The sequence below is a fragment of the Danio aesculapii genome, chromosome 15 (assembly GCF_903798145.1).
Source record: "Danio aesculapii chromosome 15, fDanAes4.1, whole genome shotgun sequence".
In the NCBI taxonomy this organism is placed as follows: Eukaryota; Metazoa; Chordata; class Actinopteri; order Cypriniformes; family Danionidae; genus Danio; species Danio aesculapii.
The window spans coordinates 15,173,224-15,185,639 of NC_079449.1; the positions used below are offsets into that span (position 1 = coordinate 15,173,224).

General features: G+C 35.6%; 1 protein-coding gene across 1 annotated transcript in view; it reads left to right on the top strand.

Moving 5' to 3' along the window:
* The window catches only part of trmt9b (tRNA methyltransferase 9B), a 29,230-nt gene that overhangs the window by 8,159 nt on the left and 8,655 nt on the right, over nt 1-12,416 (top strand). Inside the window, exons 2-3 of the mRNA XM_056474586.1 lie at nt 6,648-6,838; nt 10,561-10,734. Of these exons, the coding sequence (XP_056330561.1) occupies nt 6,685-6,838; nt 10,561-10,734 (328 nt within the window). The 5' untranslated portion in view covers nt 6,648-6,684. The remainder of the gene's footprint in view (nt 1-6,647; nt 6,839-10,560; nt 10,735-12,416) is intronic.

The following is a 12,416-nucleotide window of genomic DNA, read 5'->3' on the forward strand; positions in this document are numbered from 1 at the left end:
CTGAGTATTGTTGCTGACCATGTTCATCCCTTTATGATCACAGTGTACCCATCTTCTGATGGGCACTTCCAGCAGGATAACAAGACATGTAATTAAGCGCGAATCATCTCAGACTGGTTTCTTGAACATGACGATGAGTTCACTGTGCTCAAATGGCCTCCTCAGTGACCAGATGTCAATCCATTAGAGCACTTTTGGGATGTGGTGGAACGGGAGATTCGCATCATGGATGTGCAGCCGACAAATCTGCAGCAACTGCGTGATGCTATCGTGTCAATATGGACCAAAATCTCTGAGGAGTTCCAGTTCCTTCAATCTATGCCAAGAAGGATTTAAAGCAGTTTTGAAAGCAACCCGGTACTAGTAAGATGTACCTAATAAAGTGGCTGGTGAGTGTATATTTTGTGTTCAACAGAAAAAAAGAAATGCATGTTTAGAACCACTTGAGGAGTAAATAGTGAGAGCATTTTTAGTTTTGAGTGAACTGTCCCTTTAAAATTCACTTGTCAGAGGTTCAGTGGTGCTACCAAAATAACCATGTTCTTTCTTGGCAGTTTTATATTTAAATTACGCTTCGGTTTTAATCTCTTAATTTTGGCCAGCGAATCAAAAGCCTGCTGTCAGGTGGAACACATACAGTACGATCGTCCCACATGCTGTTGTGTTTTCTCCTACGGCTCATCTGTGATTTCAGCTGTGGATTTTCCCCTTTAGGGCAGCATGTGATTCAGCTGATGAGCCTTTCTGCTTTTTTTTTCATAACAGACCAAAGCGCTGAGGCATTATAAAATAACAAGATAATCTTCTTTTCATTTAGGTATCTCAAAAGGTCAATTGCTTATTCACAATAGCTTTGTTATACAACCCCCCCCAAAAACACCCTTTGTGGATTTCTGGTCATTTGTGCAGTAAAGAGGATAAAAGCATTCGTGCCTCAACCCTTCCGCTGACCAACATGAAGTTTTGATTGATTTTTCCAGCCAGACCATGAGATTATTGACTCCGCTTTGTCGTTTGAGCAGATCAGCATCGAATGTGGATTTGCTTGGAAATGTTCCCTTATCGATCCACGACTTCATTACTCAACTCGCAACCAACTCAAGCAGCTCAAAGGCAATTAGTTTTGTTTTTCAGCTAAACGTCACATTGGTCTGATATCATAAGTCACGCCAATCTGATTTCACAAAGTAGGATTAAAACCCTGGATTAAAACCCTGCTCAAACTGTGAGATTTCAGCCACAATTTTGCCATTTGGGAAATCCTAAATGATTCCTGAAACCCCAGGCTAAAGTTTTGAAAGTACATTTCAGTATTGTTGTTGCAGATAAAATGTAACAGAAAACGCAATTTAAATATTTTCCAGTTGGCTAAATATTAGTTAACAGTCATACAAACATCTTTGCCAAAGCCTCTTTACTTGACTGTTGGTCTCGCGCGTCCATAGTTTATAGTTTATTTACACTTTTCACTCGCATTTGTAGTTCTAATCGAATTCACGTCCAACGCGCTACAGTATGTATTGTGGGAAACATCAGCGGTTAGAGTATCGACAGTTCTACACTTAATATTTTTACCAGAATTAGTAAACCGTGGGGAACCTTTGGCATACTCTTTTTAACATACTATTATTTGGGACATACTAATTCTATTTTCCAATATGGATATTATGCGAATTGGGACGCAGCAGCTGTGTGCAAAACTGCCAGCATGCGGGACAGTGAAAGTGTCACGGATGGCTGACGTCAAACTCTGGGGAGATCTGTTTCGTGTTTGGCTCTAGACATGGGCCGGTATAAGATTCTGATGGTATGATAACCTTGAATACAAATTTCATGGTTTTGCGGTATTGTGATTGCTGATCTAAAATATATTCTTCTAAAATCTCTGGGTAAAAAACTAAAACTTTTTCCCTTTTGAAGACAGTATATTTTATTTTTGAAAAACCTTTAAAATATTTTGGAACAGTAAACATGTCAGGCTACATGAATTATTGACTGCTTCTGTCTACGTTTGTTTTAAAAACACAGATTTTTTTTACAATTTAAAATGGCATCTTCTGCTGGAGATACTGTTGTCCTAAAAACATAAAAACATAAATATAAAAATTGTAAACTTTTATTGTCCCATGTCTATCTGGCTCATCAAAATCATGACGTGCCATACTGTAAGTAACCTACTTGACAATAAATGAATAACCCGAAATCTGAAAACCAAGTTTAGTTCCAAGAGTTCCAGTTACAGCTGAAGTCAGAATTATAAGCCCCCCTCTATACACCCCCCCCCCCCAAATTTTGTTTAACAAAGATTTTTTTTCAACACATTTCTAAACATAATAGTTTTAATAACTCATTACTAATAACTGATTTATTTTATCTTTGCCATGACTGTACATAATATTTTACTCTATATTTTTCTAGATACTAGTATTCAGCTTAAAGTGACATTTAAAGGCTTAACTAGGTTAATTAGGCAAGTCATTGTATAACAGTGATTTGTTCAGTAGACAATCGAGAAAAAAAAATTGCTTAAAGGAGTGTCGTGGTTTCTATATTGATATTCCAATAAGGCCGATAAGTCAAGAAGCAGACCCATCTCTAGTCTCTCCCCAGGACAATGTCCTATCCCTCAAATTTGCTATATCCTTTATCTTTGCTTTCTCCCACTTTTGTGTTTTCACAACTGGTTCCTAGTTCAACAGGCCTCTCCAAGCTCCTACTCTTTTATGACCCCAATTTAAAGCCCCCTCGTCTTTTTGGCACCTACAATGTACAAATCTAATGTATTCATAACTGTTTTACCACAGTTTTACTACAGTTCAATTTTTGCAAACAGTGACTAGTGTTTATATTTTCAAACATCTACACTGGATCCTTCTCTCCCATAAGGTATGTGTCTTTTCAAACATGCATGACAACTTCAACATGTTTTATACATGTCAATGCTTTTTTGGCTGTATTTACACAGATGATTCTGCATTGTATCCCGTTGTCCTCTCTCGTGCTCCTGTATGAGCCTTTGCCTTAACACAGGGGTGTCCACACTCTGTCCTGGAGGGCCAGTGTCCTGCTGAGTTTAGTTCCAACTTGCTTCATCACACCTGGCAGGAAGTTTTTAGTATATCTAATAAGAGCTTGATTAGCTGTTTCGGGTGTGTTTGATTAGGGTTAGAGCTAAACTCTTTAGGACACTGGCCCTCCAAGACCGAGTCTGGACACCCCTGCCTTAACATATCACCTAAAATGGCAGATTCATATGGCCCTCCACTCACTCAATTAAATGTGTCTTTACAGTTTTATAAAAAAAAAATCTTCTTTAGAGGCGAAATCATATTGACCTTAAAATGGTTTTAAAAAAATGAAAAACTTCTTTCATTCTAGCGAAATAAAACAAATAAGACTTTTTCCAGAAGAAAAAATATTATAGGAAATACTGGTAAAAATTTTCTCTCTGTTAAACATCATTTGGGAAATATGTGGCTAATAATTTTGACTTCTACTGTATATGAGAAGGAAGGCATTGAAAGCAGATCAGAAGTGGCAAAAGCAACAACCACTTTGCATTTAAATTACGCTACGCAGACTGCAGTTTCAGTGATAAAAATGTGGAAATCTCCGACTGTTTCTGCTTCAGAGCTCTGTTTGAGTCGTGCTTGTTAAGGAAGATGTAATGTGTGTGTTTGGAGGTGGGAAATGATGAACAGCCATGTGTTGATGGTGAATTATGTTGCTGTTGTTCTGGACAGCTGGTAACTGATGTGCTGCTGTGAGGAGATGACAGGCAGATCTGTCTGTGAAGAGCAACACTTTACTAAACACTTGTACCTTGAATGCTGGAGAACAAGGAATTAATCAGAGACACTTCAGTCTGATTTCACAAGACTCTTGAGGAATATCCTAATCAAGGTTTTGTCCTCATTTTGAATATTTGCCTTTTTAGTTCATTTAAAATGATTCGACTTTTTTATAAAGATTAAAAAGATATATTATAAAAAAATAAAGTAAAAAATATTAAACTTTTTTTTTTATTTAAATGACAAATTAATAATTTTTTGTTTGTGTACATAATTTAAAAGGCAAGTGAATCATCTTTGGAAAAAAATCTTTAATGTTTTAACACTATTTTTTTTTTAAATCAAATTTTTTAACCATACATTAATTTACTATATTCTGTAGGTATATAATTGTAATATTACTGCTGTTATGGTTATTTTAAGCATAACATTTTAAAATTGCTAATACTACAAAAAATCTCTCCATCCGTCCACCTATTTTTCCATCCATCTTTTCTTACATCCACCAATCATTCTTGTTTCACCCATCCGTCCGTCCTTCCCAATCCATCCATCACCATCCATCCATCCCAATTCATCTCTCCCGAACAGTTCAAAGGCAATTAAGTTATTATTTTTAGCTAAACCCTTTTCACAATAGTCTCGTATCATAAGTCACACCAATCTGATTTCCCCTAGTAGAACATGTTTCTGGATTAACATCTGTGTTGATACTGCAACTACATTCCAATCAGCCAATCAGATTTAAGGGATTTGTTTACCATTTATGTTAAGGCTTTTACTTGATTTTGGGAATCATTTTAGAGGTATGGGGTAGGGAATAGGTATGAATTATATTTTCAATATCTGTCTGTCTGTCATTCTGTCTGTTTCTAGTCTGTTCTACGATTTGTTTGATCATTCTATCTGTCTATCTATTGTTCTATTTGCTGTTCTATTTGCTGTTCTATCTATCTTTCGATCGTTAGTTTTAGCGTTCTGTTTATTGTTTGTTATATCATTGTCTGTCTGTCATTCTATCTCGTTCAATTTATTGTTCTATCTTTCTGTCTATCATTTGTTCTGTTGTTCTATTTATAGTTCTTTATATCGTACTGTCTATCCTTTGTCTATCTATTATTTGTTCTATCTTTGTCTATCTATCGTTCTATTTATTGTTCTATCGTTCTGTCTATCATTTGTTCTGTTGTTCTATTTATAGTTCGTTCTATCGTTCTGTCTATCATTTGTCTATCTATTGTTTGTTCTATCTTTGTCTATCTATCGTTCTATTTATTGTTCTATCGTTCTATCTATCATTTGTTCTGTTGTTCTATTTATAGTTCATTCTATCATTCTGTCTATTTATCGTTCTGTCTATCTATTGTTTGTTCTATCTTTGTCTATCTATCATTCTGACTAACTATCATTCTATCGTTCTGTCTCTATCGTTCTGTCTATCATTTGTTTTATTATTCATTCTATCGTTCTGTCTCTATCGTTCTATTGTTCTGTCTATGTATCATTTGTCTATAATTCATTCTATCATTCTGACTATCGTTCTATCAATCTGTCTATTATCCTATTATTCTGTTGTTCTGTCTCTATCGTTCATTCTGTCATTCGTTCTATCGTTCTATCTATCGTTTGTTTTATCATTCATTCTATCGTTTGTTCTGTCTCTATCGTTCTATCTATCATTCTATCGTTCTATTGTTCTGTCTATCTATCATTTGTCATTCGTTCTATCATTCTGTCTGTCATTCTATCATTCTGTCTATCGTTCTGTTGTTCTGTCTCTATTGTTCGTTATATCATTCATTCTATTGTTCTGACTATCTATCGTTTGTTCGATCATTCTGACTATCATTCCATCATTTGTTCTGTCTATCTATAGTTCTGTCTATATTCTATTGTTCGGTCTATCTATCATTCGTTCTATCGTTCTGACTATCGTTCTTTCTATCGTTTGTTCTATCGTTCTGTCTATCTATCGTTCTATCATTCTGTCTATTGTTCTATCTATCGTTCTGTCTATCATTCTATTGTTCTGTCTATCTATTGTTCTTTCTATCTATCGTTTGTTCTATCGTTTTGTCTATCTATTGTTCTGTCGTTCTGTCTATGTATCGTTCTATTGTTCTGTCTATCTATCGTTGTGACTTGTTCTATCGTTCTGTCTACCTATCGTTCTATTTTTCTGTCTATCTATCATTCTATTGTTTTGCCCATCATCCTATCGTTTTGTCTATCTTTCGTTCGTTTTATCATTTGTTTGTTCGTTCATTCTATTTTTCTGTCTATCTATCGTTCTATCTGTCTATCGATCTATCCATCGTTCGATCTATCTTTATTTAATATATATAATTTTTTATTAACAATAATATAAAAAATACTTGAACACAATTTAAGTTACATTATTTCTAATAATATTGATTGAATTAGCTAATTTATTTATTCATTATTATAAATGTATTAATAATGTATTAATTATTTATTCATTCAATAAATCAATTTTTTACATTTAAATTAAAATTAAAGTGCTCAATGTTTTTATGCCAGAATCTGTTGTAGATTTTTGAAATGTTTTTGATCATTTATCAATAAGCAAACAATTTTTGATGCCCGAAAAATAGGCTGTTTTTTGACACTCTTTCAGTTTTCAAGGTGAAATACGACACATCCCTGACAGTTTGTGTGTCAATCACTAAGCTATATTTTGCCATGTAGAAACGACCAATCGAAGTGGAATACTGCATTCATTTTTGTTGTTGTGGTTATAAAAGGCTGGAACGAAGGCATTAGGCTCTGAGTGTCTGATTTGGTGTCTGGCCTCCTCCCTCTCTGTTCCTCTCTCTCTGTCTCTGTCTGGAGAAGTGCTGAAGATGCTCTGTGGGCTTTAATAGAGAGCAGCATGGACGAGGCTGCCAGCCAGCTGGAGAGAGAGCATGTTCACAGCGTGTACGAGAGGATTGCACCCTACTTCAACGACAGCCGCTACAAAGCTTGGCCCAAGGTCAAACAGTTCCTGCTTGAGCAAGAGCCCGGCAGCATCGTGGCTGACATCGGTAAGGCTTCACGTTTCATCTCTAATGAGGATTAACTGTAAATAATTAAGATCAGTGTGCTTTTTTAATGTTACACTCACACTTTTGCATGTGTAGCTTGTCATGCTTTCATATGAAGGTTGCCTTTTGTCTACTAAAAAAGAAACTAGAGCTATATGACATTTATCAGCAGAGGGTTGCCATCTTTTTGTCATAATGTCAATGGTATAAACACTGATGTCTATGGTAGCAATTAAATCTTAGTGAATCATCTTTTGGAAGTAACTTGACATTTTCAGTCAAGATTGTGTCAGTTTCATTGTTGTGCCTGTAGGTGGAGACTGAAGGCCATCAGGGACAAAACGAGGCTTTAAAAGAAATGCATTAAAAAATATTGTCAACATGTAGAGTTTGACCTAGGGTTGTCACGATACTGGAATTCGATACCAGTCGATACTGAATTTTTAAAAACATAGATTTCCCGCTAACATTTGAGCGCTGTTGAGTGCGTTCCTAACTGGTGCTGATTTGGATGTTTTACCACAGCTCTGCCCGTGAGAGTGGTTGAGCTCAACGCATCCAATGAAAAGCAAATGAGAAGCCTTTTGAAGGGGGCGGGGCATGTCTGACACATGCCAGAGAGCATTTGATTGGTCAAGATTTTGAGTATGAGATGATGTACAAAAAAAAAAACGTTGATCCATTTAGATGGAAGTGACAAACTACATGCTTTACATGTACATATCGGTTTATATATCCCAAATTCAAGTTTAGTATTTAATAAGCCCTTACATGTTGAGTAGTACACGTTGTTTAATTATAATTAATTTATATAAGGCATTTTAGATTATATAAATGACATAAAAATGATTATATAATTCTACATTTAATTGTTTTAAATTTTCTATTAGTTTTTAGTTGTATCATCATATATATTGAAGAATATAGTGTAACATCAGCAGATTCAGATAAATAGATAGATAGATAGATAGATAGATAGATTATTGATCTATAGATTATAGGTAGATAGATTAAGTTATTGTATAACGATGGTTTGTTCTGTAGACTATCGAAAAAAAAATTAGCTTAAAGGGGCTAATAATTTTGACCTTAAAATGGTTTTTAAAAAATTAAAAACTGCTTTTATTCTAGTCGAAATAAAACAAATAAGAATTTCTCCAGAAGAAAAAATATTATCAGACATACTGTGAAAATTTCCTTGCTCTGTTAAACATAATTTGGGAAATATTTAAAAAAAGAAAAAAAATTCAAAGGGGGGCTAATAATTCTGATTTCAACTGTATGTGTATGCGAGTAATTTAGTTATTAAATTATATTTGTCATAAGAAAAATCTAAATAAATGCAATTAATAAATGTCTAGCCAAAAATGTAATATTGTATTAAGATAAATTATTACTAACATCTTAAAATACTTTCTAGTTCGATCAAGTTCTGGTTCTACCATAAAACTAAAATCTAAATATGATTCTGACATTTACCACAAGCAATAGTAAACATCTTACATTGTTCAATTCATTCTAAATTCTGATTCAGTATTTGACCTAGAGTTGTCACGATACTGGAATTCTGTACCAGTCAGTACTGAAATTTTAAAAACATAAATTTCCCGCTAACATTTGAGCGCTGTTGAGCATGTTCTTAAATACCGTTAATTTACCATTGTGTTCACATGCTCAACAGAAATGACTGTAATTGGCCATGAAGGTCATCAGTTCACCAAACTCAACGCTGTTTTCTGAGTGTAACCATAGATACAGGGACACTGGATCATTTTAAAGCTATGAAGATCAGTCTGTACCTCATAGACAGACCAGATGATCTTCACGGCTTTAAAATGCTCAAGTGTGTCTGTATCTGTGGTTCATTCATTCATTCATTTTCTTTTCGACTTAGTCCCTTTTATTCATTTGCAGTCGCCACGGTGAAATGAACTACCAACTTATCCAGCATATGTTTTACGCAGCGGATGCCCTTCTAGCTGCAACCCATCACTGGGAAACACCCATACCCACTCATTCACATACATACACTACGGTTAATATAGCTTAGCCAATTCACCTATACCACATGTTTTTGGACTTGTGGGGAAAACTGGAGCACCCGGAGGAAACCCACGCCAACATGGGGAGAACATGCAACTTCCATACAGAAATGCCAACTGACCCAGCTGGGAATCAAACCAGCGACCTTCTTGCTGTTAGACGGTTGTGCTACCCACTACGCTACCGTGCTGCCCTGTATCTGTAGTCACATTCAGTAAACAGTCAATCTACAGTTTGCATCTCCAAGACATACATTATATTATTCTTTTTAAACAAACATTAAGGGCGTACTCACACTAAGTACAGTTGCCTTGAACAGTGCCGAAGCCCCATTATCTCGATATTAAACAGTCCCTTAAAGTGACGTCGCATCTTCAGTTTTATCCTCAGGCGCGCTTTGCACTCACACTACAAGCGTACTGTGCCAAAGCTCAACCGAACCGCGCTCTGGCACACCTCTTCCAACCAGGCCAGGGGCGACCAACTGAACCGCGCCTGAGCCCAATTCGGAGCACTCACATTTGTCAAACAAACTTAAACTCGCCTGGGCACGTTTTGGATAGCATAGTGTGAGTGCACCCTAAAGGCTCGTACACACCGGGACGCTTTGCGTTTATCGTCAGCGTTTTTCTAGACATTTTTCCAGATTTAAACCCTAGTGATTTTCACTGGCGTCAAGCAGAAAAGTATGCAAAATCACTCCTTGGCGTTAGATGGCGCTACACACCTTTAAGCTTCAGATACCCAATTGTAACACAGAAGAAGACAGAAAGTTGACACGCTTGTTGTTATGGAGCAGCTTCAGCTCTAGCGATGAAGAAGTGATTAGTGTTCACCAGTGCAATAAGCATCTCCACGTTTTGCGCGTTGGTGTGCACAATCACATTGGCGAGGGTCCCGGTGTGCACGGGCCTTTAGTCTGTGTAAACTGGAAAGTTTCTGAGATTCTTATTTCAGTATGTTGATGTTTTTCAAACTGAAACGGAATATTGAGTGGGGGCGGGGCTTTCTTTTTGCACATCATTATCTCATAGCAAACTAAAGGTAAGATGGGCATGTATGAGTATATTTTTGTATGTTGATTGCTTTTAAGACAACATTTTAAAATGAATGTGAATACATATTACATAAGTATATTACATATCTGTTGAATTCACCATAAAAATTGAAATTGCTGCTGATATGGCTGATATTAAATTCTGATTAAACATCAGTCACACTTTTGGCTGTTAAATGTCTCCTGCTTTCATATGCAGAGTGCATTTTAGTTTCTATTTAGAATTGTGATCTATGCATGATTTCCATAAAAAAAATCTATTATTGTGCTGGTGTAAATGAAACCCATTTAGTTCTTATTCTATTGTTTTAAAAGACTTGCTTTTGAATAATAGCCTGTTATTATACTGAGACTGTCGGCAACACACACCATTGTCTAAAAGGAATTGCAACTGTTTATTTAAAATTTTAATGCGGTTGAATGGACAACAAAGTTACAATACCTCACTGAAAAAATCATTTTTATATATAATATTTATTTTTTTATATATTATAAAATTATATATTTTTATTATTATGATTTAATTCTACGTATTATTATTATTTCTTAACGTTTTATATTATTGATCTAATACTTTTTATTTGACTATTTTTACATTTATTAATACTTTTTGTTTTTGCAGGATGTGGCAATGGCAAATATCTGCACATTAATGAGGAGATCTTCAAGCTGGGCTGTGACGTGTGCCGTCCGCTGGTGGAGTCTGCGTGGAATAAAGGGCACGAGGTACAGATTTGTGATGGCCTGCGTCTGCCCTACAGAGACGCCTGTTTTGATGCAGTGCTCTCCATTGCAGGTAATGCTTCAACACAAATATACAAAAAACTGAAATATCCTTGAATCCTAGATCATAGAATCATTTCGTATCTAAGTATTAATATTATTGTAATCATTTGTTTAATATTTAATATAATCATGTAACTAATTTAATATTTAATAAGCCTTTACATATTCAATATTTATTAGTTTTATTAGTATTCATTTATAAAAGCATTTTATCTTATATAATTTATCAGGGCTTGGCGATTTGGCCTAAAATCTAAATCTCGATTAACTGAACATTTTAACTCGATTACCATTAATGAAGAGTCATTTTATTTTATATTTATTTATTTATTTTGCCCTCATAATTCACTGACAAGTTTTGTACAGTAAATATGCTCACATATTACAAGTGAGAGATCTCTAAATGTAGGGTGGATTACTTGATTTTCAAATAATTGAAGGAAACGCTTCCTCGCTATGCTAAGGAAACGCGTGCTCTCTATGTAGAAGTATACTGTAAATCAGCCTTAAACAGAGTGGGATCACGTGACTCCACACACGATAATGAAAAAATTGACCTGGAAAAATTTGATTGATTTATAGGTTCTGAATGTCGATTATATTAATATTATATTAATGTTCGATTATATTCCGATTAATCAGCCAGCCCTATTATTTATAAAAATATTGTATAATTATGCATTTAATTGTTGTAAATGTTTAATTAGTTTAATTTTATCATCATGAAATATACTTAGAGAATAAATGTAACATCAGCAGATTAATATTAATATTTAAAGTGTTATATTTATATATGGTGTGTATATACAGTTGAAGTCAGAATTATTACCCACCCCCCACCCATTTATTTTATTCCCCAATTTCTGTTTAACAGAGATCATATTTTTTAAACACATTTCTTTTAGCTGCCTCGCTGCGTCCATCACTCGTTGTCGATCTGCGAAGTTGTGAAATCGGACAATCATAGGGCGGGTATACCTTTCGGAGCCGGGAGCACCAATCCTGTGTGCTCGTTCCAACTTCACCCGATCATGCTTCGTTTCCATACGGAGTACATTGGGAATCCATTTTTCCATGAAATTTACCACAGACATTCCCTCTGTCTTCTCCGGGAGACCGATGATTCTCAGATTACGACGCCGTCCCCTGTTTTCCTGATCATCCGACCTTTCCATTAAAGCAGCGATCGTCTTTTCCATCTGCACAATTCGACTCTCTGTACCTGTAGCCGCGTTTTCAAGAGTTAAGATGCGTTGCTCGGCCTCTTCCACTCGGCTAGTATTACGCTGCACTTCATTCGAAACATCTTGCATTTTCTCAAGAATCAACTCTAACTTAGAGTCAATCATCTTTGCGATGTTGGCTGTCAGTGACTCAACAACTTTACTCGTTTCAGGGCTGAGATTGCCGCTAGCTTGTAAGGCTAATACAGTCTGGTCATCATTCTTGTCAGCCTCATTAGAAGCGGCACCATCTTTTCTCTCTGTGTTCTTTTTCGTGGTTTTTGCTGGCATTCTCACCAAAGACGATCCGCAGAAGTTTTCAAGTTACATGATATAATGTTATAACTAACATTTATCGACAGCAATGGCTATTTAAAAGCTTAGTTCAGGATAATTTTGCTTATTTAGCCGGAGCTTAATCCAAACACCGCTTACTCGGTCGCCTGCATCGCCGCGCCCCTTAAACACA